This window comes from Paramisgurnus dabryanus, chromosome 19 (genome assembly GCF_030506205.2).
Source record: "Paramisgurnus dabryanus chromosome 19, PD_genome_1.1, whole genome shotgun sequence".
NCBI classification, from domain to species: domain Eukaryota; kingdom Metazoa; phylum Chordata; class Actinopteri; order Cypriniformes; family Cobitidae; genus Paramisgurnus; species Paramisgurnus dabryanus.
The window spans coordinates 6056636-6075668 of NC_133355.1; the positions used below are offsets into that span (position 1 = coordinate 6056636).

Consider the following 19033-nt stretch of genomic DNA (forward strand, 5'->3'; position numbering starts at 1 on the left):
CACCTGGTGGATAATCGCGGTATTGCGGAAAGACGAAAAATCTCGTCATTGGCGGGGAAACGTTTTCTCTTAATTGACGAGATATCTCGTCAATGGCGGGGAAAGAGTTAACTGACCCACTGATGTCACATGTACTACTTCTGGACATGGACAGTATACCGTACACAGATTTTCAATGAAGGGTCAACAAGCTCTTCGGCTAAATATAAAACAAAACTGTGTTCCGAAGATGAACGGAGGTCTTATGAGTTTGGAACGACATTAGGGTCATTAATGACATTATTTTCATTTTTGGGTGAACTATCCCTTTAATCGGTCTGAATTAATGCACGTCCTGAGTTTATTCCGAAAATAAACATGCATAATAAATTAAATTCTATAATAACAGTTACTTTGCTGCTTGGGAACCGGAAACAACCTGCAGTTAAGCTAATAAAGTGTATCGCCAGGCAGAACAATTGTTTTCTAATGCAAGTCATCAGGCTCAGCATGTACTGTGAATTTTTAAGGATAAGCAACACCAACAAATCACATACAGTAGGGGTGAGGGAGGTCGGAAATGATCTCTTTCTTAGTACCATGTTCCCCAGAAAACAGGCGTACCCGGTTGATGAGTTCTCCCACCATGCCGGTCCATGACCCGTTAGGTTCCGGAGCTCCGTACAGCCCGTCATCAACCAGCTTGATCCGGAAAGAAAACTTCAATATGTCCGCCAGTTCCCGCAGCATGTCCACACAGAAACCTTCGTACTGATCGTTCCCCTGGAATTCCTGGTAGTTTGCCTTGCGCATCACGTATGGATTTTCCTATAAAACAGGATGGAGGTAACATTTAACGCAGTGACATTCCTCTAGCCATTTCCATAAGGTAAAGTGCCATAAACGTAATGAAAGTCGATGTCCATACAATGAAAGTGGCATTATGATTGGTGCTCAGCCATGAAATGGCTGTAAAATTCATTTAAATGGGTCTTCCTTGGCCTTGACATCCAAAAGTTCCTTATAGGCTGAGACTCTCTAATTTGAATGACCGGCTGATATTTTGTTAAATAGTACTTTGTAATGGATTATACTAGTGGATGCAATGTGTTTTTGATACGTCTATATGATTAATTTAGAAACTAGAAAGCTATTTTTATAAAGAGGCAACATTATTTTACTGTATAAGGTCTTTGGAAATCCTTTTATGTTGTTTACAGGTCTACAGAGAAGTCCTCTATTAAACCTTTTCCAGTAGGCTGAATGCTTCAGTACGCATCAGTGCACTCTTTTAAGGGTACACTGTAAAAAGATTGATTAGGTTACATTAATAATTGTGTGAATGATTTACTGAATGGGCTCAGTTGTGTGAATTACAGTAGGTAATGATTTTGCCAAGGTTACATACAAAAAAATGCAAGACAGAGGTTTTTTAAGTCCTATTGCAGAAAAGCACAATATCACAATGTACCCCCCCCCAATATCGTGCAAGCCTAGTGTAAATAATGCAAGAAAGCCTCAATGCTTAACCCAGTTGTTGTTGTTTTTTACACCAAATTTAGTGAACAACATGGATTTTTCAATGGCTTTAAAGGACACATGACATGTTATGCAAAATCCATTTGACATAAATGTGTGTTGCAGACAACAAACCTTACAGTGAAAAAATCCACCTCCTTTTTAATCCCCATTAAATAGGGAAAACATGGAAGTGTTTGGTGGCTTCTACATTCATCCCTGTTTGGATCCTAAGGAATGTATGGGGCTAGGCTAAATGCTAACACATTCACGACATGCTGTGCAAAGATTAAGTGCACGCATTGAAAAAAGATTGGTATGTATTCGTTCCTCTAAGTTGAGGTAAGAACATAGTAAAATATTGAAAAACGGTGGTGTTTTTCTTTAACACTGATGGTTTTGCTATGTATAACAAATGATCTGTGGGATATTTTGAACTGAAACTTCACAGACACATTCTAAGCACACCTGAGATTTATATTACATCTTGTAACATGGGCATAATGTGTGCCCTTTAAACAAATGTCGCGGGTTTGGTTTCCAGGGCTTTCCTGATCTTTAAAATCCATGTAATTCAAAATTACAACAATGTAATCCTGGTCTGAAATACAAGACAAGTTCTTACCAGTATTGTGGTGACAATAAGCGTCTTGTTGGCTAAAGTTTCAGACGTGTTGATGTCTAAAGATGTGGAGTTCATAGCCAGTGTGTTGTTAGAGTACCAGATGCCAATCTGCATGTAAAGAAATAAATACAGAGAGAAAACATTGTTTCCTGTTAATATTTCCTAAACATGATTATCTAAGCACAAAGTACGTACATTTGCAAATCTACAGTATGTTGAAGTCATAATCGTGACCTATTTAAAAAACAATATTTATTCTCAGAGGCGGAAAACGAAGGAATAATCGAGACGAGCGAATGAGACGAGGGGAAGAAGGAGCGATAAAAGAGCATGCAGCGAGAGATCGATACTATGATCAATATGAGAGGAGTGAAGAGGTGATTACTCCAGCTACCACCCATTCATTAGACCGCACAATCGCTCCGGTGCTTCCGGATAAAAGCGGGACTGGGATTAGTTGGTAGGGCGTGTGTTTGTGCGTCATACCTCCTTGTGACCCCCCTTGAATTTCTCCAGAATACGAAGGGTGTAGTTGGTGCGCTGGCCTTTGCTGTTAAACTCAATGTGACCTGTCAGGCCATCATATTCTACCTATAAACATAGAAACAAACAAAAATTATTGCAGAAAGATTGTAGTGATGCACCAATATGTGAATTTTCACAGATACCGATTATTCAGACTGATATCTGCGGATGCAGATAGTTTGGTGGTTATATTAACTTGCATCAAAGGGGACAGTGTTCCTATCAACAGAAAATGTGAAAACAACCCAGTAACTTAGTTTTGGTAAACCATTCTTTGCACGCATGTAAAAAAAATAGGTAATTGAAATTTGGCTCCCCTTGTGATGTCAGAAGGGGATAATCACCCCTTAATCTCCACTATCCAACCACGGCACTGCCATTTAGTGCAGAGATCAACTTATTTGCATTTTAAGGGACTCACCCAAAACAGCACATTTTTGCTCACACCTACAAAGTGGCAATTTTAACATGTTATTATAAAATATCTATATGGTATTTTAAGCTAGAACTTCACATGTGTACACTGGGGACACCAAAGATTTATTTGACATCTTAAAAAAGTATTGTGAAATGTCCCCTTTAACTAAATTCTGTAGGTTACATTTTCTGAATGTTATTCATACTTTATAAACTTTTAGTCGATAGTGTAAAAATGAGCTTTAATACCGACAATATGGACAATATATCAGTGCATCTTTAGTTGCAATATATTGTGGAAAGAAAAATAGGAAAACTTTGTAGTTCAATAAAGCAAAAAGTTAGTGATGAAACTCCGTCTTAAGTTTCGGTTTGTTTTCATTGTCGATCCTGCTTTCCTCCTCGAATTTGCACCATGGAAGAGAAAAAACCCGAAGTAGGACGCAAAAAAAGACTTTTTTAAAGCGGCTGGGAATGGGAGAAAATTGTCAGAAGAACGTAACTTAATGTAACCAGAGTCGTTAATGGAGAAACATTTAAATGCTGGAGAGCAATGAATGAACAGAGAGGTGTCAATACAGACGCGCAGTTCGCAAAAAATCTTCTCAACAGGTAACAGTGATTATTCTTTCTTTGTGGATGTAATTAGTGTTGTACTGTTATTCAGGTATATTGACGTTGTTATTGTACTGTAGTTGTAAGGCAGTGACCAGTCTGCTACATGCTAGTTGAAATGGGAGTAAGTTAGCGTCGACTGATCTAACGTTTTAACGTCTTATGTGTTTATTATCATATCATTTCACACAATGAATTCACTGACGCGACACAGCATATGCCTGTGGCAAACAAACACTCGTTCGTGCACGAGTTTAGGAAGGCGTTCCCTAGAAATGAGCTGTGAAGGCGGGAGGCTGTTCTTACGCATGCGCTCATTTAAAAAACTCAGTAACCGTTTTTGGATTCTCGGTCGGCGAAAAACATCCTCGTTTGCGCCTTTAAAGGCAGGATAGGCAGGAAGTATCTAAAAAAACTTTTTTACAAATTTGTTTAAACTGTCTTTATATACCATTACATAAGTAAAATGTAAGTACTCTGAAAAAGAAAGTATAAAAATCGAGTGTCTGTAAACTTCTCACCACTGTTTTAAACGCAGCTCATTTTTCCATACACTCCACCCCCTCCCTTCTGGGTTTCTTCTAAAGCCACGCCCCAAAACACATGAACGCGCGTCGCTGACCGGCTCTGCTGGGAGCGCGGTGCATGTAGTAACATCATGTCACAATCACATGTAATAATACACCTAACTTTATCACTATGAATATAAACAAATATGGCTTTTAGTACTCACTATTAAGCCAGTGTTTTGCATGGAAGAGTTTCCGTGATGAAAGCATTGTTGACTCTGATGAGGACTACACAGACAATACCACTACCGCATCGTCGACTCTCTCATTTGATTGCTTCGTTATTCCTTTGTTTGCCTTCACTGACTGCATATGCAGGTACTGTGAGTTCTGAATGCTCTTTCTCTGCCATACTTTTGCTCTTGCTAGAGTGCCTCGTGCACGTTCAAATCAATCGGGTGTGCACATGTGTGGACAGATCCCATAGCAACAGGGCTGGTGCCATGGTCACGTGAGAGAGTAATAGTCGCGCAAGCCAATCATTTGTTTCATCCCGAATGGAAAAATGAGCTGTGTTTAAAACAGTCGTGAGAAGTCTAAAGACCCTCGAGTTTTATACTCTCTTTTTCAAAGTACTTACATTTTAATTATGTATTGGTATATAAAGACAGTTTAAACAAATTTGTAAAAAAAAAAATTAGTCTTTAAAGGGAAAGGTCACGCCAAAATGAAAATTCTGTCATCATTTGCTATCATGTTGTTACAAACCAGTTGAACATGAAGGAAGATACTTTGAGGAATTTTCGCAGTCAAACCAATCAGAGGCCCCATTGACTTCCATATTAGGATAAAAGAATACTATGGAAGTCAATGGGGTCTCAGATCGGTTTGGTTATAAACATTCCTCAAAATATTTTTTTTTGTGTTCATCAAGACAAAAAAATTAATACAAGTTTGGTGCGAGTGAGTTAATGTTGAAAGATTTTCATTTATTGGATGGCATATCCCCTTTCCCTCTTTCTCCGCAGCGGTTAAAAAAAAGTTTTTATGAGATGGATTGAGATGGATTCAGATATTCTACTTTGATGAAACGTTGTGTTGCTTATGAAATTTGTGTTCGTTTTCTGGATTAGCATAACGATATAGTTACTACGTCTACACAATCGAACGTGTGCTTAAACTAATTCTGATGTAAACCAGTTGTTTATGTTGGTTATTTTGGAAATGTTATTCACTTTGTACTGCAAAGTTTTCTCACTGGTGAATGAGACATGAGACGTGACCGTCTGATCTGTGCGTGTTCATGTGTTTGGAAAGAGGCGTGACTTTGGATGCCGATTTGACTTGAGGGTGGGATCGGGATTTCATTGCTAGGCGGCTACCATTAGCATTATTCAAAATGTGTTACCCTACCTTTAATGCCTTCCAAAAAAAAATATTTTTAAAATATAAATAAACATACAATATATCAAATGAAAGAACAGACCATTTGCTTTCAAACAAAAAAAAGTTTAATCCTCCCTTCATTAGTTCTCTCACTTATCATTTCTTAAATATGGGTAGGTTTCTTCAAAATACAAACTTTTGAGCAAAATGCTGAGATAATTTCATTTTTGTGAAGGATTTTGCCTTCAGACCAATCTTCAAAACATACACAAACATACAGCTGTTTGCCCTAGGGTAGTACTTCATATTATAGCGGTTTGGAGAAAGCCAGAAATACTCGTCATTGGCAGGGAAGCCTTTTTTCTTAATTGACGAGTTAACTCGTCCAATGGCGGGGAAAGAGTTAAAGGGATCAGTCACCCAAAAATTACAATTCTGTCATAATTTACTAGACAACAACCCTAATGTTGATCTAAACCTGTATGAATTTTTACTCTGTTAAACACTGAAGGACAGCTTTGTGTCTGTAAAGGTTGTTTCACATGGTACGCGGCAAATTCAGCTTTTCTCTTGTATTGGAAGCGTTTTGTGCAGCATTTAGTGCAAATATGTTTATCTTCAAGTGCCATGTCCGGAGAAGGGACAGGATTTTGGGTGAACGAGCAAGTAACCTTGTGCACACTTCTGTAACCGCCACCGTTTTGCAGCTCTCCGCACATCTCCTATTGAAAAGAACTAAACAGTTGCGGTTGCCGCGTACCGTGTGAAACGCCCTTAACACAGATCGACCAAAATAAAACCAATTATGTGTTAGGTCTCAAAAACTGCCTGATTCCGATTTATGGTCAGTTGATCGGTGCATCACCATCTAAAGTCGTTACTATTAATCTACTATTTCCTTGCGTATAACAACTGTCCTGCTAAAGACATTCAGGGTTATTTTAGCCCTTCAATATGCCCAAATAGAAAATACAGCACAGAAACACTAAAGTTGCTGCTTAAGCAGTTTCATTGTGACATTGAAAAAAATACACTCTTCGGCTGTAACTCAATCTAACAGATGTTAGGGCAGCAAAGCATAGATGTACAATTCCAATAACATTACAGCATGAAAGTAAAAGAACAGAGGAACTGTAAGTGAAGTGAAAGCATGGACCGATGGAGACAAACCGAGATTGGAAGATGAGAGGAGATGTGGTGATGCTGGTGAAATGATGAAGTGATGGAGCAAACTGCAAAACAGATGAAGGGACACAGAGAATGCGAGTCAACGTAGAAGAACATGAACACCATCCAGAAATCGACAGTTTATGCATGAAAATAATAAAATATAAACCTTCAAACAGGTGGCAATAAACAATGCACATCTGGTGTTAAAAGCGCAGCTATAATTGGTCAGAAACCGCACCATAAATATTAATGTCAGTTGTAAAAATAGCATGGCTATGCATAACCATCACAGAGAACAGGAATGTATTGGTAGTAGGAATTACATTGACTTACATACTGAATAAAAGTGGATATAAAATTAAGCCTTTATTTGTTTTGGGAGTACTGGAATATTTTACTCAAAGGGCTTTAAAATTGCAAATAAAGTAAGTCAGTGGCAGAGTTCATGCAAGTTATTTTTGAAAGTATTATGGGTGTGTTTATATGCCATGGTGACTTAAGTGAGTCTGTACGTGTCTATAAGAAAAAGCAGACATACAACCAAAAAGAAGACACTGATGACTGAGCTTTAACACAACACACACATAAAAACACACACCCATAAACACTGAAGCCATTAAACCCAGCAGTCACAAAATGGCTGCCAGCAGGGTATCCATGGCGACACGTACCATGCGCAGGTAGTTCATTAAACTGGTGCCGTGCTGCCAGATGAGCGAGGAGGTGCAGCTGAGTGGTTTAACGCCGATCTCCTGGCTGCGGTTCAGTTCTCGTACCGCGCCGACCACCACGTGCACCGCGTCGAACATCAGCGCTGACGACAACTGTGGACGGAGAGACAGCGCAGGAGAAATTGGAATAGAGAGAATAAAGGAAGGAAGACAGGAAGTGAGGTCGTTAGGAGGACAAGGATTCTTTACGCCTCTTCAGGCCCCGGAGCGGCTCTCTTAATGTAATATATCAAAAGCGCAAATCATAAAGTATTTAGACGTATTTTAAAAACTTTATGGTAGACATGTGGTCTCATTATTTCATAAATTTAGTAGCTACAAAGGCATACGGATTCTAGTTTGCTCATCTGTGCAAATCTCAGCCAAGTTCTGATATGAATAATACATAATACACTGTCAAAATTATAGACTCGCCATCAAAAATGCATACGTTAATCGCTTAGGCAATGCTACAGCCTTTTTAGGGGGCTTTCTGCCTGTCATCACCGTCCCTGAGATTAACTTATGTGGTGTTGTACAAGTTACTGTAACTCTCAGCAGCCACCTTTGAAATCAGATCTCTGCACATTTTCTGAAACAGCAGATGAAATGAAACAACAGGTACTTTAGCCTGAATCTTTCCCGTACCAGTCGTTAAAAATGTCAAGGTTTGTTAAATTAAATACAGGCATCTCTTCTAGGACCCTGGCAAACTGCAGGTGACACTTATCAAAAGGTCATTTGGTTGGTTATCATCACTGTTGGTTTTGTTTGGTATGAATCTTTGGTGTAAGCTCACCGCCGGGCCAGGGTAAGGGCTGAGGTCACAGCCTTCTCTCCATGACAGGTTCAGACTCCTGATGAACTCTAGGTAGAAAGGATGACTGATGTTCAACATGGAGAAGCCAACGATATTTGACTGATCATCTACCACATCATCCAACCTTAATAGAGGAAAATCCTGAAAGAGAGAAAAAGAGAGAGTGCATGTAAGGCATCTATTCAAACCACTACAGTAGCACTGTACTGTGGTAGAGAAGACAGGGACGTTTTAATTTAAACATTTGAAATTAACAAGAATAAAAAATATATAAATAAATAATCATTTAGTGTTTTAAACTCACTGGCCTCTACGTACTGCGAGCACTTTGGCAAAACAGATGAGTATTTATTAGTGAAATTTGCAATGATACATTATTAAAAAATATGGAGGAGGAGGAGAAGGAGAAGAAGATGAAGGAGGAGGAGGAGGAGGAGAAGAAGTTCTACTTCTATTTACCAGTGAATTTCAATATAATACACTATTAAAAATAAAGGTGCTAAAAGAAGAAAATGAAGAAGAAAAAAAGATGACGACCAAGAAGAAGAAGTGAAAGAAGGAAAATAAGTAGAAGAACTAAGGTGTTAGGTATTTTCATCTTAATTTACGGTTGAATTTTTAATATACTGTAACACACTCCAAAAAATAAAGGTGCTAGAAGAAGTGGATGAAGAAGAAGGAAAAAGAAGAGGAAGTAGAAGAAGAAAAAGGGGGAAAATAGGAGAGGGAACATAGATATGTATATAAAGGCTAGATGGCTCAAGGCGGAGTCAGCTGTGTCGTCACTTGGCGGCCATCTTAGGTCAGTGCTGCCATAGTGCTGCTCCCTGCTGCTGTGGACGGAAGGTGAGTGACATACGCCAACTAAAATGCTCGTAACTTGCTGAATTCTTGACGGATTTACAAACGGTTTGGTTTTTTACAAACGTTATTAACGTGGCTATAATTCTGGATGCTTTAACATGTTTCATGAATTTTTTATTTATTTTTAGTATACGTATTCAGTGTCATAGGTACATCTTTGACGTTTATAACAAACCAATCCGTTTGAAAATCGGTAAAAAATTAAGCAAGTTATGGTCATTTAAAAGTACCTGCATCATTAAAACTCAATGCTACGAGTGAGCGAGCGCCCTGTCCTAAGATGGCCGCCAAAATGCGGACGTTCCACTCAATTGGCCATCAGCGCGGACGAGCCATCTAGCCTTTATATAAATATCTATGAGAGGGAAGGGGGAAAAGCAGAAGAGGAAGAAGATGAAGAAGAGAAAAAAGAGGAAGAGGAGAAAAGGGGGAGAAGAACAGAGAAAAGATGGAGAAGAAGAGGAAGAAGATGCACACAAAGAACTTCATCTCATAGAACAACTATTTTTGTTTTCCAAAGAACCTTCCAGTTAAAGGTACGTAGAAAAGGTTTCTTAAGACTATCATTTGTTTACTACAAAAAATATTTCATGCAACAAAAAGGTTTTGCAGATGTTAAAGGTTCTTCATGGAACCATACATCTAAAATGGTTCTTCTATGGCACCGCTTAACACTTTTACTTCTAATGTACTACTAAAGGCTGTAGATTCACAATCACATATTTCCACTGGCTTATTTAACTGAGGAGCATAACATATTCAATATCAAGCTGTTTGACAATATACACAAATATATGCCACTCCCAATGGGTTTGTAGACATCCACATACTGTATAAATAGTCAAAATCAAGTCCAATTAAAAATCCACTCAACATAAGTGGTGCCAAGTGGGAAAGCCATTTTTGAGCCGTCTTTAAATTTCATGGCTTTCACCTTGACTGCCAAATCAATCAGTCCCCATCCTTTCTTCAGTGATGCCTTCATGGTGCGCAAAGTCCACAAAGTCCACCAGATGTGTACAAACAGCATGAGACCTCATGGATCCATCATGGTCATTTGGTGGCACATCAATGGAGCTTCTAGATTATTTATCACAAGCAATCTCCTTCAGTATGACACCTGAGGAGAAATCTACTCCACCTTGTCAGAAAATGGATGGGGTTTGTCATTGGCTCCTTCGGCAGTCATATTTCCTTCGGATCCATCCTGCCGATGCTTGACATACAGTTTTTTAATAAAGTTATGATGGCACAGCTCTCACTGACAGGCTTGACAATGGTAAAACTGGAACAAAAGTGTCTTTAATCTTAAGTAAGCTCTCAATTAGATTGGTGACAGTGTGAAATTGACAAGACAATGACTCTATTCAAGATGCAAACTTAAATCAAAGACTATAGATATTAACAAGACAATGCAGCGGTATTACTATGAATAGAGGAAAGTGCTCAAGTCCCGCCTTACGGTAAAAAGAGCGATCATCAAAGTCTGACAATTCCCCGCGGTAGAGGTTCTGAGTTTTAAGAAACAAGATTTAAGATACAACTGATGGTTTAATTGTTAGTCAGACGTATGTTGTTGTATTGTGACCTTGAGAAGCAATTTTAGAGATATTGGCCTTCCCCCATTCAAGAACGTAGGAATTGGTATTGTATTACTGAAATAGCTGCCTGAAGGCATTGCAAATATGGCCATCGAGTGCAATGACTTTGGGACTTTGCTTAAATTAACTTTCTACTGATAGCCACTAAAGCATCTAGCAAAGATTAGCAGAAGCTCATCTCCATGTTTCTTTGTTCTAGTCGGAAAGTTTGCCAATATTAGTTTATTAAAGGAACACACCCACATTTTTGGGACTTTAGCTTATTCACCATATCCCCCAGAGTTAGATGAGTCCATAAATACCTTTTTCATCTCCGTGCATGCCGTAACGGTGTCTGACGCACCCACCGCTAGCCTAGCTTAGCACAAAGACTGAAAGTAAATGGCTCCAGCTAGCATACTGCTACGACTCCGCCCAGTATGTATACGTTTAAAAGATGTATGTGTCTCATATGACCCTGTTATTTGTGCACGCTGTGACTAAACAACTCACAATATATAAATAGGAAAACGTTGGCATTACTTTGTCACTTATAGACCCCTTAATCGCCTACGTCATTTTGACGTCACCCCTCTAGCTGGAGGCAAAAAAGATAGGTAGGAACTCATAGCAGGCACGCTAAAAGTTTAAAGGAATAGTTTATCCTTTTTCCATATTAAACTATGTTATTACCTTAAATAAGAAGATTTGATAAATACCTCTATCATCTTAGTGCGTGCACGTAAGCGCTGTGGCGCGCTGCGACACTTTGATAGCATTTAGCTTAGCCCCATTCATTCAATGGTACCAAACAGAGACTGGTCCTGCAGAATCAGTGACTGTACGTATTCGGACAGTTCCGAACCTTCTTAATCCCTCCTAAAACGTGCTAGCTTATGCTTGTCAACATTGCCTCCGTGGCTCTTTTTGCCTCCAGCCAAGCCCCGCCCACCCGGAGACGTTTACAAACTTTTAAGGGGTCTATTGGGAGCAGTATGCTAGCTGGAGCCATTTACTTCCAGTCTTTTTGCTAAGCTAGGCTAGCACTGGGTGCGTCGGACAGAGTTACGGCACGCACGGAGATGAAAAAGGTATGTATTGACTTATCTAACTCTTATGATGAATAAGCTAAAGTCCCAAAAAGTCGCAATGTTCCTTTAAATTGTGAAGAGTGTATAACCTATATATAACCTCTCTCACCTCTCAAGGTCAAATGCTTTAACCTACCTAACTTGAACCTTTATCCGCTGTACTAAATCTGAAGCTCACAACAGAAGTCTGAGAGCCAAAAGGATGTGACCTCAAAACAAGGACATAATCCATGATGAGGATGATGATAAATGGCACAGATGCACCGAGCATCCCTAATGAGTCCACTGGTCAATGGCCAGGACGACTGTCACTGCTATTGAATAACTGTGGGTTAAGGAGAGAAATGGCAGCGTGTCATTGGCCAAAGCGAATAAAGGGGTTTGTTTACCATTGTGGTAAGGATGTACTTGTAGAATGCTGATGTCATTCCTAATTCTGAAGCCTGGAGAGAGGAAGAAATGGCAAAATATGTTGGTTAACTTACCATATTAAAGATAATGGATATAACAAGATTGGGCATGATGTTACTATGTTTATAACACATGGCACTCATTTTGGTGACTACCAGAATCAATCAATAAATACTTAAGATAGGACGTTAGTCTTGCATGACCGAAATAACTGCCTAGAGGCGTTACGAAGTGTAGTGAATTTGGTTTAATCCAGTATATATTATTCTTGCCATCATCATCATATGTTGCAGTTCAGTTATTTGCATTTTTTTATAGGCTTGTAAAATTTCAGGCGGTGCGTTTTATTGTTAAAAGTGCTGTAAGTGATGTGCTGGGACATTCACCATTTCTTGAATTAGACACGGCTTACTTTTCAAAATCCTGTCCTTCAAACATGCACAATGAACTAATAAATGTCTACAGCACCTTTGTATTGAGAGATGAAGCAGCAGACCAGCAACATATAATCGTAGTGCCATTAAAAGCAAACTAATAACTCACAACTGCTTAAGAAGCTCAATGTGATGCTTAACTCGTTCCGTCACATTTCGTTTTGCCGTTTACAGAGTCAGGACACGTACTGTAGCTCAGATATCAGATGGCATTTTCTGCGTGGCATTCAAAAAATATCACTTACAGCACTTTTAGGTTGCAGGCTGTCTTGGGGAAAGTTATAAGAAGTAATATTTCATATGATTATAAGCATTAGTTTAGGTAACGCTGAACTCTATTTTTCAGATATATGAGTTCCTTTAAGACATTTAGTGAGATGAAATATCAGTAGGGGCTTAATTGCGATTTATGAGAGCGGGTGTCACATACCTTCTTCAGTATTAGTATTGACAATGATGCATTAGCGTCAATGATAATAGTCGCAACTTTGTCGTCACGTATTTCCTTCAGCAGAGGGGTGGGGTCCAAGTTCTCCTCCAGCATCCTCACTGAGAGCGTTTCCCGGGAGATGAGGAAGTGACGCACAAGCTCCTCCAATCTCAACAGGCCTAAAGGTAAAGAATAACATCCTAGGCCATTAAAAAAGGCCATTAAAAAACATCCTAGATATAGTAGGCTAACTTATTTTCATCAGTTTCAGGTGAAAATATTGTATGTTATTGTATTGACTTTACAATAACTTCTAAGCTCTAATGGTTTTTTGACATTTTGTTTATATAAAAACAGTGGAGTCATGAATGTCACTAATGATCAACGTACTAATGTTAATATACACTCACCTAAAGGATTATTAAGAACACCTGTTCAATTTCTCATTAATCCAATTATCTAATCAACTAATCACATTGCAGTCGCTTCAATGCATTTAGGGGTGTGGTCCTGGTCAAGACAATCTCCTGAACTCCAAACTGAATGTCAGAATAGGAAAGAAAGATACGGTCTGAGTATTTCACAATCTGCTCATTTACAGGGATTTTCCTGCACAACCATTTCTAGGGTTTACAAAGAATGGTGTGAAAAGGGAAAAACAGCCAGTATGCGGCAGTCCTGTGGGCGAAAATGCCTTGTTGATGCTAGAGGTCAGAGGAGAATTGGCCGACTGATTCAAGCTGAACGAAGAGCAACTTTGACTGAAATAACCACTCGTTACAACCGAGGTATGCAACAAAGCATTTGTGAAGCCACAACACGCACAACCTTGAGGCGGATGGGCTACAACAGCAGAAGACCCCACCGGGTACCACTCATCTCCAATAAAAATAGGACAGAGACTACAATTTGCACGAGCTCACCAAAATTGTACAGTTGAAGACTGGAAAAATGTTGCCTGGTCTGATGAGTCTCGATTTCTGTTGTGACATTCAGATGGTAGAGTCAGAATTTGGCGTAAACAGAATGAGAACATTCATCTATCATGCCTTGTTAACACTGTGCAGGCTGGTGGTGGTGCTGTAATGGTGTTAGGGATGTTTTCTTGGCACACTTTAGGCCCCTTAGTGCCAATTGGGCATCGTTTAAATGCCACGGCCTACCTGAGCATTGTTTCTGACCATATCCATCCATTTATGACCACCATGTACCCATCCTCTGATGGCTACTTCCACCATGTCACAAAGCTCGAATCATTTGAAATTATATGACAATGAGTTCACTGTACTAAAATGGCCCGCCACAGTCACCAGATCTCAACCCAATAAAGCATCTTTGGGATGTGGTGGAACGGGAGCTTTCTGCCCTGGATGTGCATCCCACAAATCTCCATCAACTGCAAGATGCTATCCTATCAATATGGGCCAACATTTCTAAAGAACGCTTTCAGCACCTTGTTGAATCAATACCACGTATTGAAGTCAGTTCTAAAGGCGAAAGGGGGTCAAACACAGTATTAGTATGGTGTTCCTAATAATCCTTTAGGTGAGTGTATGTATTGACCAATATATGATAAGCTGTACACTGTCAGAAAACATGGTCCCAACTGTCACTGGGGCAGTACCCTTTATAAAGGTCCTAATATGTACAATTTTGATACAGATCTGTATACATTGGGTACCAATATGTACCAATGAGATACTTATAGTCTATCAACACTTTTTGAAACAGTACCGCCCCAGTAAAAACTAGGAAGTGTATGTGACCATGTCTGTGAAATCCGGGCTGAAGTCTCATAATCTAATGATGAGATTGTGATTTTACATTCATTTCAAACCTTACTTAGTCAATATTAAAGGTTATTCAAGGTTATATTTTCACAAAATGATCTTTACATTATGTAAAACAAATTTAATAAAATTACTTATCTGGGTTTTCACAGACTGGGTCACATATCTTGCTTTATTGACATACACCATTATGCTGTGTAGAGCAAATGACCTCACAATTTACTCAATTAATTCAAGCACATTTGCACCCTACTGTACAAATTGAGTCTCTCACCGCGTGTATAATGCACAGGGCAGACAGCGTGTATGTGCGTGAGAACACATGCTGTGTAAGACAGTAACATTATTAATCAGCCGGTACCCAAGAGGTCTATCACCGCTAGGACACATGTTAATGCGGATATGTATCATATTAAAGTGTATTCCTTATTATGCACGTAAACTAAATTTGCAGTCACGCTTGTATTTTGACCTCAATATGGATCAAGTCGCGCTATGCGTGCATCTCATTATGCAGTGTGTGCACGCTAACTGTAAAAATCTTGTGAATTTCATGCATAATCATAAAGAGTTGAGATTTAGATGCATGTCACACATCGTTGAAATACATTCTTAATAATGTAATGTCATGTAAAATCTTTTAACGTCTTTCAATAACAGTAAACCCCACCTTACGTTCTGCCCTGCTCCTCCATATTAAAGTCAGTGACTATTGAATTAAGTGCCTTTGAGAGCCAATAAAGTTCATTCTGTATGTGCATAAATTTGCGCTTTACGTCCACCACAAAATCCATACGGTGACTTCATCGATTCTGGACTGCAGTCAACAAGATACACGACTAACAATAACGTAAGGAAAGCGTTGAAACTTTGGCATTAGTCCTTTTTTCGTACACACATCCATTTTAATAACAGACAATGTGTGGATGACTACGAGCAATGCATGCACAAAATGACACAAATATCCCCTGTTAACGTTCTCGTGCGCACAGACTGCAGTAATCATATAGAAAATAAAGGGATAAGCCCAGATGTGTAAACAGCGGTGCATAAAGCCGTGGCACCATTAACCAGACCGTACCAATCAAATGAAGAGGAGCTCGCTTCAGCAAACCACCAGAGATCATCTGCGGTCAGTGCTGTTGCTTCTCAGAAGCGTCTCACTCGAGCGCACTAACTGCTTCTCATTAAGCCGAGTCAACAAAGTATAACAAATATAATTAATAATTGCTTCTTGTTTGTCTTTATGTTGACACAATCCTGTGATGTGATGTCGTTTAGTTCAACCTCGACGTTGAGGACGGGATGAACGTGGAAAGCCCTGGGGCTTCCAACGTGTTCGTGAACAACATTGCAATTAGTTTAATCATCACGTGGAGAAATGAATCCAGAAGGTTGCAACGACGTTTAATCTCTTAAAATAAAAGTAATCTGCTAAAGGAACGGCATCAGCTTTAACAATGCTGTATTATCGACCGCAAACTTAAGGATAATTTGCTGTAAAGTGAACTGAAAGTGCAGTGATGAAGCGTGATTTATAAAAGATAGATGAAAGGTGTTGAGGTGGCTTGGGCGTTCTTCGCAGACTTACACTCTGCTTTGGCACAGATCAGGCTGGCCGTCGGATAACTGAAAGAACGCAGTATGGCACCGATGGCCAAGCTCAAGTCCTCGTTGCTAGGATACAGCGTCACCGAGGCAAAGCGCAGATATGGCAGGCGTGGAGTCTCCTCAGGACCAATCTTGATGTGAGGGATCTGACGGAAACAGACAGGAATAAAGAGAGAGAGATGGGTGATTAACCAATATGGGTTTTTCAATAGCTAATGCCAATATTTGAAGAGAAATGTGGCCTACTGCCAATATGCATATATAGCAGTAAAATATAATAAGTCCAGTAATGTTTTGAGGATAGATCTTGATGCCACGCCAATGACAATCTTGAGAAATGTGTGCTTTTAACTTAGTTTTGTCCAACACTTAAGGAATTTCCACCTTGACAAATGCATCTCTGCAAAAAGATTGGTCAGTATCACAAATTTGACCATCGTTTTTCATCATGTCATATATTTTATCATCTGTATATTTATGACCATGCGGTCATAAGTCGCATGGGTATATTTGAAGAGTTTGGTTCCAAAACGCAATAAATCCATTTTTACTAGTTTCGGTAAAAATGTGTTTTCTATACAAAGAAAGTGACGAGATGAAAACCACTATTTTCTCTTACAAACTTTCACAAAGCATCTTTAGGTTATTATAACATTAAAAAATCAAATCCATAATTTGATCTTCAAAGATTTATTATAAAAACTGAATATTTTTCTGCAAAATGCAATAAATCCATGACAATTTTTTTTTCAAAATACTATAAATCTGTTGAATCAATATATAAATGTGCATTCATCTTTGTCATGTTATATTCATTTAGTTGACTAGTGGTATACACTGATTAAAAAAAAAAAACATTAATGGCAATAATCAAAACACTTACTTTGTCATATTAACAACACTGTCGTTGCTGCGGTTATACTTGGGACGTCGTCGCTGAACTTTTTTAAAGCGATCAGCTTAATTTTCGTTGACTTAGAGTAAAATAATGTAAAGTTTTTCATAAGATCCGCTGCGGTCAATGTGTTAGCATGACAGAAGCTTGATGCTGTCTGGAGATGAAGCAACAGCCGGCATTTTTCCGACTCCCGAGTGCCTCTCACGTAAATTGGCTTACAGTTCTTCCCCGCCACAGAAAACCACCACAGGTTTATCAATGCCATGAAAATTACTATCTTGTTTTTGTTTGATCACGAAGTACAAAGTAAATGAGGAAAACTAGGATTCCGTGTGTATTCACTGCACCGCTGTTATTGTTTACAATGTGCGGAATGGTGCGCTGTGATTGGTTGAGCGAATTAATGCATTTTGCAGAGAATGAAGACTGGCGTTTTTCACGTTTTGGAACAAAAAGGAGAAAAGATGACACAATTACACAGCGGATTTTGCGTAAATTTAAATTTTAATACTGACCTGATACAATACTGATTTTGACTGTAATTAAAATTTTTTTTTAATGTTGTTTATTATGTTTTGGAACCAAACTCTTTATTTGTAGCAATAGCCAACAATACAGTGTATGGGTCAAAATTAGCGATTTTTTTATGCCAAAAACATTATGATTTTAAGTAAAGATCCAGAGTTCCATGAAGATATTTTGTACATTTTGTACATTGTACTGTAAATATACACAGCGGGGAAAATAAGCATTTGACTCATCAGCATTTTTATCAGTAAGGGGATTTCTTGTGTGTTGTGTGTTTTCAACGATAAGATTACGAAGATCTTGAAAGAGTTCTTTGCTTTTACCCCTCATGAAAGCTGTGTCCCAATTCAAGGGCTGCAACCTTATAAGCATGCGACCTTAAAAGGTAAGCACTCGATCTTTCAAGGTGGAAGCCTCAGAAGTTCGCGATGAGAACTGAAGTGAGACGGTCTAACCTTCAGAGGACCCATAATTGGCGCCACTTGCTGCACGCAACACAGCCGAAGTCTTTCCTGTGTGCCTCCTGGGTAATGAGAAGCCTTTATAGGCCATCAATTAGGACTAATGCAGCTGATATCAACTAGTACTGATAGGGGGCAGGGTTTCTTTCTCAATAGTGACAGATTTCAGGTGATGATCTGGCTTTTTATGTTATTTTGCACCTTGTTTTCTTCATGTGTTCAATGCTTATTCTCTGTGTCATTTCACTTTATTTATTATGACTCAACTTGTATACTTAAATGTTCTGATTTCTTTGTATGAATTCAATATTTGGCTTGATGGCTACATCTTCCCCCTTGGAAACTGATAAAAATGCTGATGTGTCTAATACTTCTTTTCCCCTCTGTATTATATATTATAATATTTTTATTGTCATTAGTAATATGCGTTTAACATTAGCAATGGACAACTTTAAAGATGATTTTCTAAATTTTTTCAGATTCCAGATTTTCAAATAGTTGTTTCTTGCCAAATATTGTCATATCCTAACAAACCATACAACAACGAAAAACTTTCGGCTTTCACATGATGTATTAGCCTGGTTAGCCAGACCTACATCAAGATGTAAGGTCTGGCAACTCTTCACACAAACGGCTCAATGCAAGGGGCGGGATATAAGGT

At 38.8% G+C, this 19033-nt stretch overlaps 1 protein-coding gene across 2 annotated transcripts in view; it reads right to left on the reverse strand.

Moving 5' to 3' along the window:
• LOC135775864 (glutamate receptor ionotropic, kainate 5) overlaps positions 1-19033 on the reverse strand; it is a 135560-nt gene that overhangs the window by 34512 nt on the left and 82015 nt on the right. For both annotated transcript variants that reach the window (XM_065286427.1, XM_065286418.1), the window contains exons 5-12: positions 16466-16631; positions 13085-13263; positions 12199-12252; positions 8254-8415; positions 7416-7568; positions 2609-2713; positions 2123-2230; positions 604-807 (exon numbers count right to left, since the gene is read on the reverse strand). In XM_065286427.1, coding sequence (XP_065142499.1) covers positions 604-807; positions 2123-2230; positions 2609-2713; positions 7416-7568; positions 8254-8415; positions 12199-12252; positions 13085-13263; positions 16466-16631 — 1131 coding nt within the window. The remainder of the gene's footprint in view (positions 1-603; positions 808-2122; positions 2231-2608; positions 2714-7415; positions 7569-8253; positions 8416-12198; positions 12253-13084; positions 13264-16465; positions 16632-19033) is intronic.